The 25,661-nt window shown below is 33.0% G+C and overlaps 2 protein-coding genes across 4 annotated transcripts in view; one reads left to right on the plus strand and one right to left on the minus strand.

The window, feature by feature from the left end:
- Nucleotides 1-2,966: 2,966 nt before the first annotated feature.
- LOC111047066 (H/ACA ribonucleoprotein complex subunit 2-like protein) lies at nt 2,967-5,737 on the plus strand. Its single transcript, XM_022332736.2, has 2 exons — nt 2,967-3,164; nt 4,880-5,737. Exon 2 carries the CDS (start codon nt 4,886-4,888, stop codon nt 5,369-5,371), a length of 486 nt encoding a protein of 161 aa, XP_022188428.1. The 5' UTR covers nt 2,967-3,164; nt 4,880-4,885; the 3' UTR covers nt 5,372-5,737.
- A 6,138-nt stretch (nt 5,738-11,875) lies between these two features.
- The window catches only part of LOC111047065 (phosphatidylinositol 3,4,5-trisphosphate 3-phosphatase and dual-specificity protein phosphatase PTEN), a 38,071-nt gene continuing 24,285 nt past the window's right edge, over nt 11,876-25,661 (minus strand). For 2 of the 3 annotated variants that reach the window (XM_022332734.2, XM_022332733.2), the window contains exon 11: nt 18,730-22,894. In XM_022332734.2, the coding sequence (XP_022188426.1) occupies nt 22,803-22,894 (92 nt within the window). In that variant the 3' untranslated portion in view covers nt 18,730-22,802. Of the gene's footprint in view, nt 15,770-18,729; nt 22,895-25,661 lie in introns of those variants that run through there. The other variant, XM_022332735.2, reaches the window with a different exon arrangement.

Here is a 25,661-nt window from a genome sequence, read left to right on the forward strand (position 1 = left end):
TATGTCAGAAATAGCTATACAACTGCGCGTAAAAAATAATTTACGTACTCAATTCTCCTAGGTAGTAGGTCAGATCTTAACATAAAAATTTCAGAATAACCCATATTTTAGAAAGTCGGTAATTGTACCGGTTCTGCTTGTCAGGCGCACACCAACGCGAAAGTTTTGTTGCGGTGCAAATTCAATTTGCAGAACTTGCCGTGCGGAAATTAATACTATTGCGGTGTATGTGCTGGCGCCAGTGAACTCTATACTAACTCTATACTAGAATAGAGTTCACTGGTTTTGTCTGCCTTGTAAACAAAATAAGTCAACTCAAATATTCCCGTGCTCCACATTGCGATTATTTCGCTTCCCAGTGTGCGTGCCCCAATATTGCACAACGAAAACTTCATTTTGAAACCGCAGTGTGATTTTTTGAAAATTCTGCAACGAATTTATATGCATCGATGTGCGCATACCATAAGTAGCCATGATGGATATCAGTGAAGACGAATTATTATTAACTCCGCCAGATATAAGTAATTCAACAGGTTTGTGCAGTTGTAGAGAAAATGTTGTATGTAATTCGCGTGTAATGCTTCTTTATCGCTCTTGCAAAATTATCACGCACCACTTCGCGCGTGATAACTGTTTTGTGCGAGCGATAAAGTCGCGCATTAGGTACGCTCTTAATACATAAATAGCTATTAGTCTCGGGCTTGAAAATGTGCAATACCAGCACGAAATGGACGTCGCCACATCAAAGAATGTGAGTGTTTTTTCACTTAAAAGTTTTATTAAATATGATAGTAAGAGAAGAATATGTTTTAATACTTCCCTATCTTCTTAAAATGTATGTTGTCAGGGCTACTTCCCTAAGGAGTGAGGTTCATGCCTACCAGGAGAAGGGCCAGCTGCACCAACACAATACCAGGAGATGGCTCAACGGGGTCCTATAATATTTAACAGACTGCCGACTCGTGTTTGTGAGCTGGAGTTGGGAAGTTTTGTAGGCTGGTACGTGAGAAACTCATCAACTACCCTCTGTACTCACTGAGAGATGATGAGACCAGTGGACTTGTGGACCAGTAAGAGATTGTTTCATGATTAAGCCCCGCGGCAAAGTAGACTCAGCTAATCCATGTAAAGGAACCCATGCCGTGGGATGTTTTGTAAACCATTGCTAGGCTTCTCTAGACATATGTGTGTCCCACGGGATGGGTTTCTTTTTGTGGATGAGCGTGGGTCTATTTTGCGGCAGACCTTAGTATTGCAGTCCATCTACAGAGCCACATGAAATGACCTATCTGCAGCCATCTTAGGTATTTGTGTATTAATTGTTTTATATTTTGACGAAGTATGTCTGGCGACTGCCAACATGGACTGAGTATACTGAATTACTATCTTATATTTATAAAATATAATTGTACTACCCTTTGGAAAGTATTTGTATTTTTATTCTATTATTTTAAAAAGGTAGCCTACTACAATTCTATTGATGTGACAACGTCTTATAAATTGGTTTGCCAGGTGACACTTCAAGAAACTGCGTTACGTTCCCACGTTATGCGCTCACAATGAGAGCGAGTGAGAGCGTTCGTTTCGGTTCGCGGTCGTCTGGAAAGAGCACGAATAGGAGCAGTGGCGAGCAACGCCAGCAACCCAAAGGCATTCACCTGGAGAGAGAGTGAAACGGAGCAGTCAACCTGCGCAGGCACCGCAAGCAATCTCCTGCGACTGCGCCTGCCTAGGTGAATAAGTGAATAGGTTATGTTGTAGCACGGAATAAGCATAAAGAATAAGCAGTAGTGCCACATGGTAGTGCTTCTTTCCTCTGTGGTTGTAGTAATCACAATAATGCATAATCACATAATCATGCATAAGTGAATAGGTTATGTTGTAGTAATCACAATGTTGTGGTTCAGTGCGAGATTCTTTGTATAAATTAATGTTTTCAATATAATTCTTTGTATAAATAAATGTTTTAAATTGTTACTATTATTTCATCCTTCTTCCTACTATATGAATGAATATTCACATTAAAATTATTTTACCACTCAAAGTCGTTGTCACGTAAAACTTTCGCCCGTATACCGACTTTACAGGCAACCATGCAATTTTTTTATAAACATTTTTTAATATTATAATGATGAATTTCCATAATTGAGTATTTTGATAATAATTATCAATGCTTTCTACATGCTATGAGAACAATCTACAAGAAGGAATATCTGCTCTGTGTAATGGGACCCAAGGATAACGAATGTACAGTGGAATTTTATTAATATCAAACTATTTAGTTTTCATGATCTATTAATTTTTCGGTATTTTGGAAAACGTCAATAACTAGAGAACTATTGATCCAAATCCAATTTTGATGATTTAGTGCCTGTTGAACAAAAGCCGGTTCAATTTTAATCACATTTAATTCCATGAGAACCAATCAGAGAAGCCGGCTTCTTTAAAAAGAACCTCTGATTGTCTGGCTTTTATGCAGCCGGACCATAGTTGGGAGAAGAATTACATTTTTTTAAATATTTCTTTAATTAACGTTTTTTAACTTTCTATGAGCGCTTAAATTTGAAAAAATGCATTCTTCAAGTTCAAAGCCAAATTTCAAACAGTTTGAACACTCATAAAAAGTTCAAAAACGTCAAAGAGAAGATCAAATCCTTAAAATTGGAATTTGACTGATTGGTCTAGTTTTCTAATTTAGTAGATCACATAAGCCAAAGTCGATGTTGAAGAATTTTACTAAACATTTTTTGTTAGAAATTTCATGTAAAATCTATTATCTTCAGCTGTTCCACCTTGTTCAAAAAGCTACTTGCCAAATAATATATAAAGTGGCTACTCACTTCTCCAGCAATTTCAATGTGTAACTTCAAAAAGTGTATTATCCGTGGTGACTGATCTAAAAACGTGTCTTTATCAAGCTTTTCCTCACTCGAATTGTCGAATATCGACTATCGACATATCATATCGAACGAGATTGACCTATCGAATAGTTTGACCGAGCAAAAGCAAATGCCATTGCCAAATTCGTAGATCCATTCATAATTCATATTCACAACGACAAAGCCACATTTGATTGTAAACAATTTAGATTTTGTTTTCATATTATTCTTTGAAGAATATTTCAAATTGAAGAGATACTCCTTGGACATCCTTAATCACTGATTGTAAGTATATTTTTAGTTCTTTTAATTAAAAAAAATGTTTGTTTTTTTGAGGTTATAACCTACTCAATTCTCGTGGGTTGCACAAATGTTGCTATTGTCAATTTTGTTTACGAGTGTTAAATCTCAACGAATACAAATACGTTATTACTTCATACTGTTTATTACAATTTGAATATTCCATTTCCTTCATTGAAAAGTATCTAATAAAATCAATCTTCATTTGTTTCTAGACACCACGTGATGGCTCAGAATTATTCTAACCTCTTGCTACTTACTATTGTGCTACTAGAGAATAATAATAATTGCTAAATTTATCTATTTAGCGTATGGCCCTATGACACAAAACGTTATGTTATCTAACTTATATCACACATAAACAATGAAGTCATCTTAGTCAAAAGTTAAAAAACAGTGGAACACCAATGGTTTTACTAACCTCACTTTGTTTAAGACTTTTCACACACCTCTGGACCTAGAATTGCGCCGATTAGGGATCATGTTGAGTTATGATTATTAGTGTTTCAAAGGTAAAAGTGTAGGTGAGGGGTTAGGTTTTTGGTTTGGGGTTGCAATATGTTGGAAGAGGTTGGGGTTCAGGTTGAAGTGTGTTTATTACTCTGACACCGTAGAGTTTGAATGCATGCAACGTTGTGCTTTGAACTTTTTTAGTTTTTAAACAATAGTGACCGTCGTTTGATTTTTGTGATCAAAATAACATACTAAATCGATCCCAACCAAAAATTTGATGACAGGTATAATGGCACTAGACTAGACAAATTTTAAAAATAGATTGATTGGCTTGTAAAAGAAAAGTATTTAGATATTGATTTTCATGTAAAAATCACAAATCCCGCTAAGGATGAGGATTAAGAATAAGGTCTCTGGCCCAGCTTGCAATAATGTGAGAATGTAACCAGTCAGTGCAGGGATGGAAAACCACCCATCCACACACTGTAGCTGGCCGACATTGGCCTTCATTGGACCAACATGTAGGTGCGGCATGAGAAACAATCAAAATGATCTGTAACAATCAGGACTGTTCCTCAATGTATTTCATTAACTTCTAATTAAAACTAATCACCTTTTATATGTTAATGCAGAAGATAAGTATAATCAAGAAATGGTCTTGACTCATAACTCAACAGTCTTAACAATGGAAACACTATAAGTGATAAATTGTTCCAATTCCGCAGTGGTATTGTCCAATATCATGTGACTGGTGCAAAACTACTTGTTCCCAAAGTTCAAACATCTGACGCCGTTCCAGATCAACCATACCTAATATCTATCTGCGCGCTTGGTCATGAATGACCACGCGTCACGCATGCACTGCATATACGTGCATACAATGTGATCATCAAAATATTTTGTTGGACTTGAGTGTGGCTTTCGTTTTTAATCACCTTGTAAATGATTATATAAGAACAAGTCATCCAGGGGTCTTGTATATAAAAATAATTGTCATTATTAATATTAAATATATTGTTAAATAATTATAATAAAGTCATGATTTATACTGGATTAATGTATTTAATGTTTCTGAGACAGAAAAAATGACTTTTGGAGGATCAGGATGTTATCAAGCCAGAAATGTAAAACTAAACTGTTTGGAAAATCAATATTTATGCTACAAAAATTCATGAATAAAAATATGACTGTTCATCGGAAACAGTGCCAATAAATGCTGTGTTTTAACGCGATTTTTCTTTTTCTAGGTTATAATGGAAGACATAACAATAAAAGAAGAACCTATGGATGCCGAGGAGCTGAACGGTGCTAATGTGAGTATAAGAGACCTGTCCTATGATGCAAAACTGAAGTACGTGAACGCCATAGCAAAACCAATGGCCGATAAAAAACTGTGCAAAAAACTATTGAAACTTGTGAAGAAAGCGAAAGGTCACTCAAGTAAGGATAGTCTACGACACAGCTTGAAGGACGTCCAACGACGGCTGTTGAGGAAGGAGAAGGGAATTATAGTGCTTGCCGGCAATGTTTCGCCTATCGATCTCTACAGCCACTTTCCCATTCTGTGTGAAGAGAACAATGTGCCCTACTGCTTTGTCCCGACACGGGACGACCTCGGCCAGGCTATGAGCTTCAGTCACATGGGCCCTGTCTGTGTTCTCATCAAGCCAGAAGCCGATTACCAAGAACTGTATGACGAGTGCTGGGAAAAGCTCAAACTACTTCCCACACCTGTCTGAATCTATGTGTGCTGTTTAACAATTACGTTTAGTTTTTAATTTTTTATCATATTTGATTTGAATATCCAATACATTTATTCAGAAAACACTCATTATTTCATTCAATTGCCCACCATTATTATATTTCTTCTTTAAGAGTGAGAAGTCTTGTTGGCTTCCTATGAAAATCGGCCACCGGAAGTGTTGGTTTGGTTGAGGTGTCAGTCGAAATTATAGAAAGAAATTTTTTCCACTTTACCTACAAGGAAAGTATTAGCTGTGATTCAGGTTTACGGTATATTTAATTGTTGATTCTTGTAAATACTGATCAATTTCTCAAATACAGTATTATATTCACCAAGAAAATAAATATTCATGTTCTCATGATTTAATATTACATTTTCATACCAAAATTGATAATGGTATAATATTCTGGTCCAGTAGTTTATTATATTTCTTCATTTCCTAAAAACGATTTGGCATTAGTGCATTGCAAATTTATTGAGAGAAGACGGTATTTGGTTATTAAGTGGTTGATGAATGGTGAAAAAAGGATAGACACTCCATTGTATTCTAGGACATCACTTTGTAGTATTGAAATGCAAGTTTTGAGCTTATAGTAAGTTTTATCTAGTAGTTGGCTAACGTCAGTTTTTATACTATCCATTTATCAATAGAAATGTTATAATCTAATAAATTAATCTATGTTAAAATCTAATTAATAAATCAGTAGCTGGAAATTTGAAATAATGCACCATATTGTTGATTGTTTTTTGTATATAAACATCTATAAACTTGTATTTATTAATAAGTTATCAGTCAGCCAACTAGAAAATGTTTGGCTGCCATTAAGCTGCTGCAATTTCAAATTCAAGCTATTTCTCGTAACTGAACCTTTTTACATAAATATGTGTTGACATTTAGACGGCCTAAATCCTACTCTAAAATATATTTTTTCTTCTGAAATTGTATTAGGCGAGATGTAATGATACTCATCCACAATTAAAACACAATGATATAATTGTCCAGTATCACAAGTTTATTTTGAAAAAATACATGTTTCGACATGACAACTGTGGTGTAATGTTCAGTGTGAACACTTGAATCATGCGCTTGCTACTACGGTACCGTTGGAAGAGTGACCACTCCACATGAATCCTCTGAATATGATTCACCAGTTAAAAATTGCTTTCCGGCGGTTTGGAACCTGCCTAAGGTCATCTTCAATCTTACATCTATTAAATTTAACCTCGGTAAAATGACGTCAACGTACTGTAGTAATTATATTGGTTCTTGTGACATTGGTTTATGAGATATTCGCGTATGATTACGTCCCTAACTGTGGTTAAATTTAATAGACGTATGTGCAAGCAGGAGATTGTATTCTAAGATTGTACCCAGTTCATTAGAGATTTATACTTGACGATGTGGATTGATGTTCATTCACTTGAATCAGATTGACTGCTGGGTCCATCCAGTGAGCTCTTCAGCAATACTCTTCTTTGATTAAGTAGAGAAATTCTACAATCCATCAATTGCATATTGTACCCTTCTAACTTTTTCGAGGTAATTAGAGAAAATCTATAAAACCGTACACATTAAATCTTGTACATGATTTTATGAAGATTAGATATAGTGCAGTTGTCACATAGTTGTTAATTGCTGTTATGTTAGGAAACCATTCACATTGAGGAACGTAAAATCGACACAGTTACAATCAAATAAACCTGGCAGCATTGAAGTCCAGATGTGGCATTTCCTTCTTCTTTGGGAATTAAGTATGGAAGATAGTAGGCACTAGAATTTTCAACTCGTTTACAAGATGCATTGTCTCTTAGGAGGAAGCTATACAAGCGTAAAAGACGCTCCCCATAAGAGACCATGCAGTCTGAGACGCGCCGAATATCAGCGCGTTTATGATGCTCGTTTAGTTGGAGCATTAGACCAATTTCTTTACAAAAACGAATTGAGTGTGAGCTTGGCCTTCACCCTTTTTTAAATGGTGGGCCATGTTGAGTTGTTCCATTGAAGGAGGAGGGAAGAGCTCTTGAACCTCAAATAATGTTAGGGTACAAACACACTGAAGGCGGAGCGATGCGTTCTAGAGCGGGACGTGGCGTGGCTTGGTCAGAGCGTTCATGATACACACAGGAAGCGTCAAGCACCTAGAAAATGTAGACGCTCCTAAAAAACAAACTAGCTTGTTCCAAAGTTTGACGCCTCGCTCCGCCTTCAGTGTGTTTGTACCTTTAGGGGTGCTCCCCAAGCTCGATTTATGCAGTACTTCCAAGGCACAACATACATTTACAACAACAAAAAATCTGGTGTGGCGCACTCACACAACTTTCCTTGCCGTTATGAAAATTGATCACTGACGCTAGTGTTCCCGCGCATCTCAAGTCTACTATTCAAATATTTGAGCCAGCTGGTGACAGGGCAATAACGCTGGAGACACACATGAGGTCTGCTATCTCTTCATAGTGAATGATTTAATAGAATCAACAATAATTTGCAATTGAATAATCAAATTTTCTCGAATTTAAAGCTTATTTTCAATTTTAGGTGAAAATGTTACTGAACATTAACATTGTAGAGTTTCATGCTCAATCTACTCCACTTGATTTTTTTTGTTTCAATTGTATCTGAAGCCTGATAATTGGGAATCTATCTGCATTGATGGGGCAGAGCTCCTGAAATTTTTACAGATATGGGACTTGTGGCAGTTGATAGAGCTTATCGATGACTATTTAAGGTATGAATTTGATCAAAATCGTTGGAGCCGTTTCCGAGAAAATCACGAAAATCCCTGTTTTTGACAACATTTTCGCCATTTTAGCCGCCATCTTGAATTGCATTTGATCGAAATTGTTCGTGTCGGATCCTTATAGTGAAAGGACCTTAAGTTCCAAATTTCAAGTCATTCCGTTAATTAGGAGATGAGATATCGTGTACACAGACGCACATACACTCATACACACACACACACACATACAGACCAATACCCAAAAACCAGTTTTTTGGACTCAGGGGACCTTCAAACGTATAGAAATTTAGAAATTGGGGTACCTTAATTTTTTTCTGAAAGCAATACTTTCCTTACCTATGGTAATAGGGCAAGGAAAGTAATATAATTTAATAATTATAATTTAATAATAATAATTTTATTCATGGGATATAAGGGATATATGGTTTTATAAGGGATTCATGATAAATTGAAAATGCAACCTGGTGTTATTGGTTTTTCAGTTTATTTCAAATACTCCGATTTTTGAGCTCAATTTTATTGGTTGACACATGAATTAAGTTATAATATTCTATAGTAAGTTGTAGTATAATCACCGGGTTCGTGTTTTTACTATAAATATCATTCTCAGCTCATATATTACCAATTTCTTAGACAATAAAGGACATGTTGAATTTCATTGTTTCTAAAAACATATACATTCTAAAATAACCACTTAGTCTATTTTTACAATAAATTTTTGAATAATATCGTTTAATTATAGTTGACATATAAAGCGTTTCAAATTGAAGTGAATATTCAATATTACACTCCTCACAAGTTGAAGAAAGCATGAGCGACGGGGATTATTTTATTATTATGAGTTTGCAGTTATTCAATCTAAAAAAATATATTTCATTACCTATTTGTGATTGAATAGTATAAAAGCTACTCGGTCATGGTAAGTATAAAACAAATTATTAAAAAAAATCATAATTAAGTGTCTAAAATTATAAATAAAATTAATTCAGTTCAATGAGAGATATCCTTCATTTACTGCAAAGCGAACATTATTAAATAATGTATATTATACATTTTTTAAGAGAGCTGATAATTATTTTTATAAAATCACAATCACTATAGTATATTTCAATTATTTATCAATTATTATAAATTATAAAGCTTTGTGGTTCATGATTTTTCCAACAAATATTCAAGAATAATTTCATCATTCATTCTATGAAAAATATCACTATCAAAAAAGTTTCTTATAAAATGTACACCTACAAAGACGTTTATCTTAAAGACTCTATGGGTATGATTAATATTCATTTTGAAAAATGAATCATACCAGAATTACAACTGAGTGATGAAAGGGCATTTATGAGATCTAGAAGCTAAAAATTATTCTTTTTTATTAGTGAATTGCACGAAAATCTCATTTTAAGAGAAACTTATTCGAAACCTAATTTTTAGTTTAGGGCTAAACAATGTTACCCATAGTAACAACTCTCACAGGCCATTGCAGAATGCACGAGGTGGACTTTTTGTTGGAAGCATATTAGCCTATAGCAGAAGTCGGATGGGTGATGCGCAGTTACTGCAGAGTGTAAAAATAACGAAGCAGACAGGTGCTTATCAAAATTGGTGAACAAATTACTGGTATATGTTGAACTCATTAATAAGGAAAGCAAAGAATGATTATTACAACAACAAATTTGCAGAGTATAAAAACAATTCCAAGAAAAGATGGGAGTGTATTTCTGAATTGATGGGAAAGAGAGAGTATATCAAGAGCCTAAAATTGATCCAAAAATTTTAAATAATTATTTTGTGAATGTAGGAGTTGAACATGCAAAAAAATTATTGGACTCTGTAAACAATATTGAAATACCACAATCATTAAATGCACCTCCAGTAGATAGCATGTTCCTGAGCCCAACTTGTGTAAACGAAATTTTAGAAGTAATCGGAGAACTGAAAAATGGTGCTTCTCCAGGGGTAGATGGTATCAGTACTCATTGTGTCAAATTAATAAGTGAACATATTGTTCTCCCATTAGAACATATTATAAATAGATGTTTTTCAGTGGGTTATTTTCCGAGGGCGTTTAAATCTGCAAAAATTATTGCATTGTACAAGAGTGGTGATAAGGCAAATCCAGAAAATTATCGACCCATTAGTATTTTGAATAGCTTCTCTAAAATTATGGAAAAGATTATTAAAAAAAGAATGTTAAATTACCTAGACATCAATAATTTCCTAGAGAAAAATCAATTTGGTTTTCAGCATGGAAAGTCTACAACTGATGCAGTTATCCTCCTAACTAAATTGATAGATGAAAACTTCAACTCTAAACAAAAAACATTGGCTGTATTCTTAGATCTAGCAAAAGCGTTTGATACCGTCCCTCATAGCATTTTATTGAAGAAATTAAATAATTGTGGGATAAGAGGCTTATGTAATGAACTTCTGAAAAGCTACCTTCAGGACAGAAAACAAACATTAAACTTGAATGGTACATCAGTTACAGATCAATCATCTAGTTTTGGTCTCCCGCAGGGTACAGTTCTGTCCCCGGTATTATTTTTGATCTACTTGAACGATGCTCTAAAATTAAAAATACCACATTGTACCCAAATTTCATTTGCTGATGATACAGCCTTAGTTTTTTCGGGTGAATCCTGGCACCAAGTATACCAATCTGCTAATGAGGGTTTAAAAATTATGAAGAATTGGATGGATAATCATATTCTAACTGTTAACTTGAAAAAAACAAAGTATATCACCTTTTCTCCGACACTAGCAGGTCAACCTGAGGACTCATTGCATTTGAAAATGCACTCTAATCCTCACTGCTTGAATGATGGGTTGAACTGTTTGTGCCAACAAATTGAAAAAGTTAATTCTATAAAATATTTGGGAGTGATGGTGGATAGATATTTGAAATGGGATACTCATATGAATTACCTATCTTCTAAACTTAAATTCTTATTTATAGTTTCTACAAAGTAAATCAATTGAAAGACCTGGATGTAAAAAGATCAATTTATTTTGCGTATGCCCACTCGCTGTTTCAATATGCGATTGAAGCTTGGGGTGGTGCATATGATTGTCACTTTAATAAAGTCTTCACACTACAAAAGCATCTTATAAGGGCAGCACTGGGTAAACCAAGACGATACCCAAGCAAGAAACTTTTTGAAGAATTAAGTGTTCCCACACTAAGACAGATGTATGTAACTAGGATTGTTTTGCACTTAAATAAGAATAGAAGTAATCTAGAAATTAGAAATATACCGTACCAAACTCGTTCATTAGCATTAAATAATTTCAATATCAACTTAATAAAACTAGTAGTTTGTCGACATCAATTCACCTATCTTTGCAATATATTTTCAAACAAAATTCCGATAAAACTAATTAATTCAAAAATTACTAAAGCACTTATCAAGGAAATAAATGTATGGGTTAAGCAGAATATATATTTTACAATGCCTAAATGTTAAGAAATCTATTCATGATTCTTTTGAGTTTTGAATGTCTTTCTATCTTTTGTATTATTTATGAAAATTGATTAAGCACTGGGATGTGCTCACAACTGAAAATTTCATTTTTTATTGTATTCTTCTTCATTAGTTTGCATTTAGAAGATTTAAATGTAGGCTGTATGACTTGTTTTTGGTTATCATCTGTATAATTGGTTTTAACACGTATAATTTAATAATAATAATTTTATTCATGGGATATAAGGGATATATGGTTTTATAAGGGATTCATGATAAATTGAAAATGCAACCTGGTGTTATTGGTTTTTCAGTTTATTTCAAATACTCCGATTTTTGAGCTCAATTTTATTGGTTGACACATGAATTAAGTTATAATATTCTATAGTAAGTTGTAGTATAATCACCGGGTTCGTGTTTTTACTATAAATATCATTCTCAGCTCATATATTACCAATTTCTTAGACAATAAAGGACATGTTGAATTTCATTGTTTCTAAAAACATATACATTCTAAAATAACCACTTAGTCTATTTTACAATAAATTTTTGAATAATATCGTTTAATTATAGTTGACATATAAAGCGTTTCAAATTGAAGTGAATATTCAATATTACACTCCTCACAAGTTGAAGAAAGCATGAGCGACGGGGATTATTTTATTATTATGAGTTTGCAGTTATTCAATCTAAAAAATATATTTCATTACCTATTTGTGATTGAATAGTATAAAAGCTACTCGGTCATGGTAAGTATAAAACAAATTATTAAAAAAATCATAATTAAGTGTCTAAAATTATAAATAAAATTAATTCAGTTCAATGAGAGATATCCTTCATTTACTGCAAAGCGAACATTATTAAATAATGTATATTATACATTTTTTAAGAGAGCTGATAATTATTTTTATAAAATCACAATCACTATAGTATATTTCAATTATTTATCAATTTATTATAAATTATAAAGCTTTGTGGTTCATGATTTTTCCAACAAATATTCAAGAATAATTTCATCATTCATTCTATGAAAAATATCACTATCAAAAAAGTTTCTTATAAAATGTACACCTACAAAGACGTTTATCTTAAAGACTCTATGGGTATGATTAATATTCATTTTGAAAAATGAATCATACCAGAATTACAACTGAGTGATGAAAGGGCATTTATGAGATCTAGAAGCTAAAAATTATTCTTTTTTATTAGTGAATTGCACGAAAATCTCATTTTAAGAGAAACTTATTCGAAACCTAATTTTTAGTTTAGGGCTAAACAATGTTACCCATAGTAACAACTCTCACAGGCCATTGCAGAATGCACGAGGTGGACTTTTTGTTGGAAGCATATTAGCCTATAGCAGAAGTCGGATGGGTGATGCGCAGTTACTGCAGAGTGTAAAAATAACGAAGCAGACAGGTGCTTATCAAAATTGGTGAACAAATTACTGGTATATGTTAGCTCCTTGTGGGCGATAAACTGTGTTTCTACTTTGCTTGATACGGAACGTTGACAAGCAGACTTTTAATTCTTCACTTGGAGCTAATCTCCAACGTGTCTATGACATTGAAAAACCTTTAGAGAGATTCAAGTTATAAAGTTAGTGGAAATAATAGGACGGCATAGTTGTCAAGTTTCTTTTTCCACCACCTCCTATTGGTGATACTGATTCAAGTCATCCAGGCATACAAATTAATTGTTGATTCTTGTCAACAATAATCAATTATATCTCAAACATATTATATTCACCAAGAAAATAATATATCTTTTCATGATTTAACAACAGATTTTCATAATTAGGATGAAATATTCTGGTAGTTTATTATATTTGTTAGTAGCCTACATCGATTTGGTAACGGTTGGAAAAGGATAGAGCTAACTGCTTCGTCTGATGACAGACATAAATAGCAAACCAATGTTAATCATGTGCTGACTTAGAAACGTGAATCTCACTATAAGGAGAGAATTTCATTCAGACAGAATGTTGTAAACAATTTTACAAAGGTACCTACTCAGTTTTTGTAGCATACAAAATGATTTGATTTTAAATCCTCAAGATCCCCATTTTTTAAAGTTTGAAATATTAAAAATAACTAAAAGATTTATGAACGAGTGCACATTACCTACAGGTATTACTGGTATTAGTTATAAAAACATTTGCACGGCATTATTTTTTCCAATACATGGTAAATTTTGGATTATCAAAATCTGTTCTTGACAGTATTTTTAAAAATACTGAATTTATATTTTTACTCTTCTGAACCCGGGTTTACACCAAAAATTGTTTGTCTTTTCAAAAGATGGTTAGAACCTAAAATGTTGATGCATTTTCAAAATTAAAGCACTGTAACCAGTGGAAGATTTTGTTAAAAAATTATAAGATGATTTTCTCAGATTTAGTGCAAACATTGCAAAACCTGTTGCCTAAAATTGACGCGGTAAAGCTATAGGCCCTGGTTCGCAGGGCAGGGACAAAGGATCATTTCTGTACTAGTTCTCACAAGTTGCTTGCGAATATCGAGTAGTACAATACAAGGCAAAAATTAGCGGAAAACCAGTGTGCGAACGCAGCTTAAGATTTGCAATTTAAATTTTCTACTTTGAATAACATTCACAAAATCAATGATTCTACAGTGATTCGATTTGACAGCACTACACTTCAGATTAAAACTTTAAACCGGAATTAAAATAAAACTGGATAAGTTTTTCAGGATGGAGTTATTAGCAGAAATGTTGACACTTTAGACATTGAGTCGAATTTGTTTAGTAACACAGTTATTTACTTTGTTGGTTATCCATATTGTTTTAACTATTATCATTACTGTCTATTTCATAAAACTTAAAAGTGAAAAAACACTCACATTCTTTGGTGTAGACAGCCTTAAGGTTGTGCATTCAATTTTTTTTTCAAAAAATTTGTTTTCTTTTTCTAGTCTATTGGACAGGTTCTTAGAACATAATCTATGCAATTGAAATATTTTTATCAGCTTCTGTTGGCTAACAATAGGGCTTCAAAAGTCACTTTTTTGAGGCAGATGGTTCACATACCCTACAAAAACTACTGGTCAGAAAAATTTGAGAAACATATGCAAGTCTCCTTTTCAATATATATCAAAAATTATGTCAACTTTATTCAGAAAATCTGAAAAAAATTTATGCATTTTAAACTCCTTTTTCACATTCAATGTTCGTTCTATAGACTTCAAATTCATAGCAACTTGTAGCGCTGTTCTTGATGAATAAAGTTGATGCTTAAACTTCTTTTATAGACACAATAATAGCCGCTGGTATGTGTACCTTTAAAGCACGGTTTTACGCCTGCTATGCTCGGGCAGCAAGTGAATAGTACAGCTGGAGCGATCTAGCGGAATTAGTTTGTCTCTAGAGCTAAGCGCTCGACGTTAAATACTTCAGTTTCTGTTTGGCTTGAAAATGTGCAATACCAGCACGAAACGGTAAAGAATGTGAGTGTTTTTTCACTTTCAAGTTTTATGAAATAGGAGAGTAACAATTATCTATGTTATCATCACGGACGAGGAACTTTTCAAAGATTACGGCGCTGCAAGAATAAAAGAAACGAAAAATTAAAAGTTAAAAGCTAATCTACGCGTTACTAGGCTATATTTATGTTGTGTATTGGACTGCATGCTGAAAGACACTTACATGTATATTGAGTACTACTATCAAAACAATCAGAATACAGAGTTCAATACATTCTAATTGTTTACAGTTGAGGGATTAAAATTATAGGAACATCATTCAAGACTCAAATAGCATTCGAATTTGTAACACTATTCATCCAGTAGAAAATAATTATTAAAGTTCGGTGGGAATGTAATCTTAGTTCAAAATTATTTCTCAAAGTTTGAGAACTTTAAATTAGCCAAATAGAGTAGAACACATTTTAAAGTCCTCAATAATTTTTTTCTAGTTTTATAGTTTTACCATTTTTTTTTAAATACAAAAATAATGTTAATTTTTGTCAACTATGAAATGTTTTCCCTGAATGAAAGTATTCAACAAGCTGTTTTCCAAACACATTACACTTGTCAATCACACTCTTGTGAACAGATACATATCGACCCTAAAAAGAGCCTTTGAACTTTGAAAAATAATATCTGCCAATGGTTTCGATCTGATGAGAGGCAGAGATCACAGGCTTCGAACGTTTTTAAAGGTGAGTGGATTCCCCTGCAACAGATGAAAATGGATACATAGACGCTATTGAAGCTGTGATTTAGAGTATAAAAGAATCCACCCAATGAAGATTGTGATAAATCTACGATGGGAAAACATTTTCAGACTGTACATACAGTGAAATGAGGATTGATTTTTAATGTGAGTTTTTAATTTTGAAACAGTAGATGATAGTCTCCACTACAGTGAGTGTTTTGTCTACACTGTGGTCTACGTGTAAATTTCCACATGCCTGAGATGTTAATTAGATCTAGGTCAAGTGGGAATCACTGTCCACCAGATCTAGTTTCAGCCTGACAGATGAGCTTGTCATTTTCAGAGGCATTATACTAGCGATGGCTGTGATTAAAACTAATCTCGATTAGAATGGTATTTTTCATTCAAGAAGAATGTATTATAAAGTCATGTAAATGTAAAAATTATCTGTATAATACAGTCATGGTTATACTTTATAATACAGTCATGTAAATTTAAAAATTATCTGTTTTTATTGAAATTCATTGGATCTATCTGCTAATTTTACATAAGAATTGATCACTAAAATACCCTTATGAGGCTGCCATAAAATTATAAAATTGAAAACTCAAAAATCTTCCAATCTTTCGGTAACAAAGCATTTCAGAACCCATGTTTACTGGAACTGTTTTATTTATTTTGATGTAAGGAAACACCTTACAAACTCTGTCAGTAAGTTCAGAAACAATCTGTATTGCTGATCTACTCGTATTACTCAACCTTCAATTTCAAAGATGGGGAGAAATCGATTATAAAACAATTTCATCAACTATTTCTGATGGTTTAATTCCATTATCAGTGAAAATACTCTAGATCAAGTATTTATGGAACAATTTGTGAGTGAAAAGTAGAAGTGAAGGGGGTTTTATTACACTTGACTGTGTGCAGTGCACATATAGAGCAGTCAGGCGATTCGAGCTCCGCGTTCTTGGAAACTGACTACATGGAGACTAAACACATCAAGTTAATTTAGTCAATTATTATTGGATTAGTACAAGAGAGAGACAGACGCTTATCATAATATTAAATTGATTCTCAAGCTACATATCTCTCTATCTGATAGTATCTTGTTTTTCTAGTGAGAAATCCAACAAGAATGCTTGTATTTTGTCTATAGAGAGAACTCCTAACCGCTCTCTGTGTGCACACACGCTAAGGAGGACAAAAACTATCCAGTTCATCTGATCGCATGTGCAGCTTGCCAAAGGAAATATTTTGACATAGCGTAAAATATCTATATCGCCCTTCATTAGAATTAATGTATCTATTTTAAAAAATCACTGCCCAAATGCTACATGCAATACAATGATTTTTAAAATGATCTAGCTCAGCTCTAGACCGAATGCTGTCAGTCAGTCATTCTTTTAAAGCTCACTATCCTTTTGCAATAATTCTCACTTATCAAGCCATCAGAAATAATGCAAGTCACAGCCCATCATTCAAGGAAATTAACAAAATAACCAGCTTTTGTCATGCTTTCAATTTACACCCGTAACCAATAGCTTACTGAAGATATTCAAATGTTCCATTCAAGCACTAAATCTCTTATCAAATACCTTAGTCCCAACGAAACAATATCAACTTACCAAAAGTCATTGAACATTTCTCAAGACCACAGGAAAGGCAAGCTGCGTCGATTCATTGGAGTAGTAAAACATAAAGGAATGTTTGCGTTGGCTGCAGTATTTTCAAACTCATCAAGTCACGATTGTGCAGAGTGAAGACTTTCGATTTCATTTTGCAACGTATCGTACCGTTACAGACTTTTGAGCCAATTTTTCAGATCGCAGTTGATTCGTCACGCTGACGCTGAGTATACGTGTTACATATATATATGTTGCAAGAGAACTATGCTACGTTCGCATACTTCTATTGCAGTGTGAAATGAACTCTTTCTTTAGACAATGTATATCTGATGTTATCTAAAGTTTTATTGTTTGTGTTATTTAAATTTATTGTAGTGAAAATTTGATGTCAATCCCTTTAACACTCTTGTAATTTCTATGAATTTCTTCATGCAATCGAATTTTCAAGAAGTTTATCCATTCATGAAGAAGTACCTATTAGTTTTCAGGAATACTTATCCAAATTGGAGAATTTAGAGTTCGAGTGGACACTCTTACATTGGAAGCAGAATTATTGCAGTGGCAGGACAGAACAAGAGCCGTCATGTGCCATACTGGAAGACAAAAAACATGCTTTTCTCCCGTCCGGCCCCAACAAAGATTCCGCTTCAAATGTAGGAGCAGCTTTAACCTTTAAGCGATGCTTGGAACGATAAATACTGTCTACAGCACTTATATTTTTAAATGATAGATAATCAGCCTTTGTTAAAGGCAAATTTTGTTAATAGAAAATTATTCTCTTTAGTTCGCGAAGCAATCATTAAAAATGTATTCCACATCTAAAATGGTACTTGTTACAGAGATTCACTTCAAAGCATATTTTATAAATAATACATCATTCAACCAATGCTGTGACAGTTTAAAATGAGTCTCAGTATAGGACTTTGAATGAACGTAATTGGCAAACGTAATAATTACTTTCTATAATTATTCATCATTAATTTCGTAAATTTGCATCATTTGTTTTCTTTGTCAAAGCGTCCAATTCATCATGGAAAATGCATCCAATGGGTTGGGTTAAATAACAAAGATGCTAAATTACGTATTCAATCTTGGAAGTAGAACATTTTCCAGTGAATTGAAAGACCCAATAATTTTTAATTTGTTTGGAAAAGTTCAAGTAGAAGTATGCAAGTCCTAGCACCATGAATAAAATTACATGCTTCTTATAATTCAAGTTTTTCTCATGCTTGAAAAATTATTCTGCTAGAAAAACCCATAAGATGTTCAGATAACACCAGATATCTCAGTCACCAATCCAATATCAAATTAAACTTGATAATAAATGCTATTGGAGGAAAATAGTATGAAGAATTTTCAAAGTAGAACAAGTTTAATGCATATACATACAATTCAAAGTATATTTATTTTTCAATTTTGAGTTTTGGCAATAACAGAAGTATTCTGCAACAATACGAGTAGAAAATAATTGTTCTGAAATTAACTTGAAATAGTTACGATTTCAAGTACAGGTGGACAATAATTATTAGTGGAACCTAGTAGACGATGAATGCTATATTATTACTCAGTAAGTATAAAACATATAATTCTATTCTAAAATGTTACAAACATCTGTCATTCACGTTTAAAACTAGTTTGTACCATGACAACCCATAACGGACCAGGCCAGTGACCATGACTCGCACATCTTGTAAGGCATACAACCGTTAGGCTACTTCAGTAACACCTGGCTCCTCAATCGAATTACAGGAACTACAACAAATATGCCTAAGCATATTTCATTTCAAATGTGCTGCTGCAAAAATTATCATCGTTCTAGCATAGCACAAATTCTCTTTCGCAAATATTTATTAAAATCATTGAGATGCTTATGAAAAACGTAGTTACTGGAAGGTCTACAACATTTATGGTTACACTAACAAATTATGAACAATCAAACTGAGTAGTTTGTACTATGTACCAAATTTTAAATGCTGAAATCATCTTGAATCAAGTCTGTCGCCTCAAGAAAACTGTGGAAGAAGCTATAGACATAAAACAAGGACAAGCGAAAGTTAGAAGGGCTTTTCTACATAGTAGTTTTGTTTTGAGACTCCAAGTAAACTGAATCAATGTGTATGGTGAGTCAGTTTTACTAGAAATTACTGAAAATGTGAGTCGGTTGGATTATGGCAATGATAAAATAAAATTTTCACTCACAAGTCAGGATAATGCAAAAATGAAGTCTGCAATAAAATAAATACTGAGATCAATTTTGTTTAAAAAACTGAGTAATTAATTTATGCATGAATAATTTTTATATACTCCAGCTAATATCAATCGGTAATTACTTTTTATTCGACTTTGAAGTGAAACCAGAGCTAGATTGTAATTTCACCAAAGAATATTTCTCACTCCATATGAAATTGGAGGGTAGGCCCAAAAAGCAGTAATACAAAGATACTGAATATGTGTCCATGATTTAATTTAAATAGCATTACTATCACAGTAGAATGAGTTGATATTTCTCCGTTAAACAAAGGGACATAGTACAAATACCCATAAATACATCAATATGTGCCATTAGTTGCGACTTACAGCAAGTTAGTTATAAAATTCTTGATAAAGCTTACTTACATTATAAGTGTATCGACATAAAATATTTTGGACCTAGTAAGATAAGTGGCAAGAATAGACCAAAATCAAGGTCGTTTCTACTAAACATATATATTGTTGAATTTTTATTACATTCTTACAAAAATTTAATATCAATTTGTAGCACTAGAACGACTCTGACAATTATATCATTACAACACATTTCGGATAGAAAATTGAGTGAGTATTATCCAAGTACATTATTTTCGTCATTAAAGCTAATTTTTCATATAAGTAAAGGCATTTTGACTATAAGTTGGTCAGATCATTTCATGCATAAAAGCAATAGCAAAGTGATGAATGCGTGTAACTTTCTAGTTTTCAATGATTGAAAATGTCAATTAAATGCTACACTTAAAATCTCCCATTCAAAGGAAAAATTAAGAAAGTTGCAGATCGAACCTGCTCTGAAACTGGCAAATAGAAATACTACAATTTAATTTCAAGATTTTCAAGAAATCCGATTTAAATCTGGAAAATAGAATGAAAATCAGCATAATAAGAATGTACATAGTACATGTACCATCAATGAAAATAATCAAATTTCACTGACAATCAGCAATTGGCAATCAGACTTAAGATTTTAGATTGAAACATCATTTTTAACATTGCCTTTTGTAAGGGAGGATAATTAGAATCATTCTAGAATTAGTATCTGACATCGAATGAGTTCTTAATAGCTGCTTCACATTTACAACTTGACATTTTAAAACTGCGTCTGTCTTGCAATCCACTTTTAATATTACTCTTTCTAAAAATTAAAAGAAATCAAATTCCCAATGAATTTCAACTTGAATTCAATCGAACAAACACTAATCACAATGGGGATATCCACTACTAACAGAAGGTGCTGGCTTAACAATAGATACTTTGTGATCAAGTCATTTATTGAAGATAAACTCAATTTAAAATACTGGAAAGAGAGGAAAGAGAACATGAGGTGATATCCCATGCTATATGGCGTTAATGCACAAAATATCACTGTTTAAGCCGATTAATGTCGACTATTCTAACAGTATGAGATACTACCAGCGTCACGTAACTTCACCAAAAACAACTATGTGGACTATCGGCTTGAACAAACAGTGAAATTTGAAACATAAACGCCCTATACCATTGTACAATCTTTTCTCTATTACATAGCCTATAATGGAGTCGATTTGAGCTTCGAAAAATTAATTTGATGAAGTTACTTTTTAGTAAGACCAAATATGGTCAAATTATAAAAGTAAAAAGATTGAATGTTTTATAATTGCTTGGTTCCATCATTCCTTCAATCTTAGTAAGAACAACTACAATATTACTTTGATTGTTTCTGATTTTTCATAGAATGCAGCTTGAGCTTAGCTGTGAGGTGAACGAGCAAATAAGAAAGAGGAAACGCATGGAATTTCCAAAATGATTGATTCAACTTTTTTTTTTAATTTAAATCTAGAAGCTCTGAGTTGCTTGCTTCAAGTTTGCAATGATGAACCTGATGAAGCATTGGAAATTTCATCTACTAGTAATTTTTGGGAAGTCTATGAATTGTGCGTGGGTGGGTAATGAGGTGAGGTGAGAGATGATAGCAGTAGCAGAAATGCCACATTGAAATCACAGCATTAGTATTGGATGTGGACTAGTGGATAAGCCTGAAAACGTAAGACAGTCGCAGATATCAGAATGTCATTTCATACTAAATTATTTCAGCAATGTTTTGCTTCACCATGACTAGCTATTGCATACCGCGAAAGTTATCAATAATTTCATTTGTTATGAATTATTTTCATATGAGCCGCAGACTTATGCGTGGTTAAAAAAGTTGATGATTATTAAAATACTAAAACAAGTTGCCTTTTAACAAGTTATTTCTGTCAGCGAAGCACGGAATCACAATTTTCACGGATAAGAGTACATAGTAGGCCTACTCTACACAAAAGAACTTGTTCAAATACTAGTGCTAGTACTACCAGTATACTAATTCGTATAAATTACAATTTAATCTCTCGAAAAAAGGTCCATGCTGAATAAATGAATATTGATTAAATTAGTGTTGATTGTTGTTGAAAAAAATCTTTTGAGGATACCGAATAATATAATATTTCTGTAAATAGAAAATAGAATAATTTTTGATATTATAGAATAATAATCTGAATATAGAATTCTATCTGGTAAGACTTTATAGTATCAATATTATACATGTATGAAACCAGTTTCAATTTTCATAGAATACCTGATAGCATTAACCACAGAGAATTTGAAATAGAACAAACTTCCCCAATAAATAAATGACAAATAAATTATTAGTCCACGCACAAGTCAAAGGTCTATAAAGGAGCATGACCAGCAAAACATTACATTACTTTTATAAATATAACAAATTATTAGTAGTAGAGAAAAATTCTGATGATACAGTCACCAAAACGAGACGGCTGTTAGAAATTATTATTCAAAAATTATATTTTTCAACACTTACTTACATTGAATTCATTTTATTTTCAGAAAGTGTACATTTAACAATACATTCCCCTGAAAACACTCCTCTAATATGGAACAAGTCCGTGTTTAGAGGAGGAACGAATTGAGAGAGTAAGTAAAGAGAAGATGAATATCAAGAGACAAACTAACCCAGCTCGTTCAGTATGCAATTAGCCTTGATGTTAATTTTACAATGTACTATCATAGTGAAATGTGAACGCATTTCAGCACAAATTTGTTCAGTTGGACTGAATAAGTAAGATATTGATACAAGTGATAGATGTGTTGGAGACTCGTAATGGTAATGGAGCAGCTGACCATCTAGCGTAAATCTATCAGGACTGAAGTTCGGGATGCCGGAAGTCAGGAGGGCAGGAGTCTGACAGGAGTCGGTAGCGACCGACGCGTGCGTCTTCCGGCCCGCCCACTGGACACAGACATAAAACCTCAGCAGTCAGCACTCACCACTCAGCCAACAAATCACTCTAATCAACAGATGCGCCATTTCACGCAGCCAACATGTGCCATACATTACTCTAATCATTTCGATTGCCAAACTCACAATAATTACGTCAGTTCAATCAAATGACTAGACTCTTAGGCTCATCAATCAATCGGGTAAACCCTATCTCAATGGGGGCTTGGAACGGTCAAGGGGAATAATACAACTGCGAGACCCTTTGGCAGGTAAATTTAACACATTTCCGATCCTTGTGCAATGAAGCGTTTGCCCCCATCCGTTTATATTTATTGACTTTATTCCACACTTAGGCCCGGTTGCACAACAGCCGGTTAGATTTTAATCGTGATTAATTTCACGAGAACCAATCAGAGAAGGCATTTTTGAAAAGACGGCTTCTCTGATTGGTTCTCGTGGAATTGATCACGGTTAAAATTTAACCGGCTGTTGTGCAACCGGCACTTGGAATTATATACTCGGGGATTTCCATTTCCGAGGTCTGTACAGGTCCATCGAAGTTATAATTTCCAACTATTAGACAGTCTATACTCTGTAGCTCTTGGAGTTCCTGCAAAGCTTATCAAGATGCGACAAATATCTAAACCGTGAAGGTATATACTAGTTTTTATTGATGTACAATCTAATTGCGAATCAAAGGATATGCCCGTCGTGTGGTAAAAACCAAACCCTTGCAATCAAATGGCGAGTTTCACGCAATAAATTGTTAGTACCTATATAACGAATTTATAACTCGTATCAGGTTATCAGAGATGTTCAAGTTGCTCCAAAACAGAATTTTCAAGTCATACTTATTAAATTTATTCAAAGCGAGCAAAAACAAAATTCAGCTCATTTAGAAAAATGATCAAATTTTATCATTATGAAACACAATTTTGAGCTAATTCTAATATGAAAGGACAATAATAGAGTAGCTATACTAGACTTTATTTAACAATGACAATATTTCAATTATTTTTCAGGTAACAAATCATAATGATGAACTTATAAGTTTATACATTTATGTATATAAAACTGATTTTTTAGTGCTGCTTGATATTTTTAAACCATACATACATGTCGAGTTTTAATAGTCAATGTGAGATCAGTTTCATTTTGCGGACAAGAGTGTTGGATTTTTGATTAAGTATTGAAAATATTTCTTATGTTACTAAAACTATATAGATGGAGGCAAGAACAGACCTATTGTTGAATATTGCAATGGTGTTGACAGTAATTGTTTCCCATTCCACCGCAGTTGAAAGACGAGTATTGTTCTCCCTTGCCCGTTCCATGCGGTCTCACCCCATTGAGATAGGTTTAACCCGGAAAATGTTTTCAAAATAGGATTACAATGATATTAGATCTTCATTGATCTAATACATAACTCAGCAATAAGAACGGCACAATAGGCATTTCAGCTAACACTGCAAATCCTTTACTAAATATATCAAAATATGTATTTGAATTTATTATTCATATTCAAAGTTAGGTTGGGTAGATAATTCTTGATTTGATTGGTAAGTGGTATTTTCAATGTATTTCGTTTAAAAATAATATAAGCAATTGATGGAAATATACATAATTTCAAATACAGAACTAGTACTGGACTTTCTTTTATGAAATGCAGCAATTTACTAAATCAACACTTGGTTTAAAAAAGTTTCTTCAATAATCAAGCTTATTCAAGCTTAATCAATAATCAAGCCAACTATTACTGACAACTGCATCAGAATACTGTAATTTTCATTCAGTGCAGATAAAAATAATATATCAACTCAATTTTTTCTCATAACTTTAAAACTATTCAGGATTGAACAAAGTTCATACTTTAGGGTTATGATGATTGGTGCACGCTACTTATTGAAATTTTACTAGGCTGATGTGGAATAAAACTCGAACATAGATTTCAAATTTAGCATATAAGTTAATCAACGTGAAACATGAATATTATTGTTTTCATTTAAAGTAAATTAAATGAATTGAAAACCAATGAAACAAAACAGCGATCTTGTAAAAAGTAAATTCTGATTTACTAAGATACAATCAATAATAATCAAAAATATAAATTGTCTAGAAAGTTTCCACTTGATTTTGAAAATTTCACAAGAGTTGCAGAGACATCAGGCAATCCAAATCAACAATTGGGTATGCACTTGTTAATTTCAACTTGCTTGTTTTGTTTCTGTAACTTTTAAAGCGTGTTATGATTCCGCAACATTTTCAATTATTTGTACGAATGTAGAAATGTTAATATTCCTCCAATTGATGTAAAGATTGTTAGCACAAGTTCACTGAAGCATAGATTGAGGACAAGAAGATCTTTGAAGATAGTTTTGGAGCAATGTTGGTTGAAAACAGCAATCGTCACACTTGTTAAAATTTGAAAAATAGCATAAACTAATTGAATTGAGTTAATTGCAAAGCAGAACATTTACAAAAACGTGCTTCAAGTTTGTTTTGTATTTTTCCTTAATATATTCAATGAAATTGATGTATTCTTCACATATTGGTAGATGCATGTGTTGATATGTAATTAAGTTTTGTTAATAATTAATATTTCATTTTTTTAGAATAATCGAATATTAACTTATTTAATAATGCTTTCAAACAACAATTCTACAGCAATGAAGAAATCATGAAATCATAATTTTGTTCGTTAATTTCATGGTTTATTTAATTTCAACCAAATCCCCACAAACAATAAAATGTAGAAAATAAAATAAAATGACTTGAA

This window comes from Nilaparvata lugens, chromosome 1, assembly GCF_014356525.2.
Source record: "Nilaparvata lugens isolate BPH chromosome 1, ASM1435652v1, whole genome shotgun sequence".
Lineage (NCBI taxonomy): Eukaryota > Metazoa > Arthropoda > Insecta > Hemiptera > Delphacidae > Nilaparvata > Nilaparvata lugens.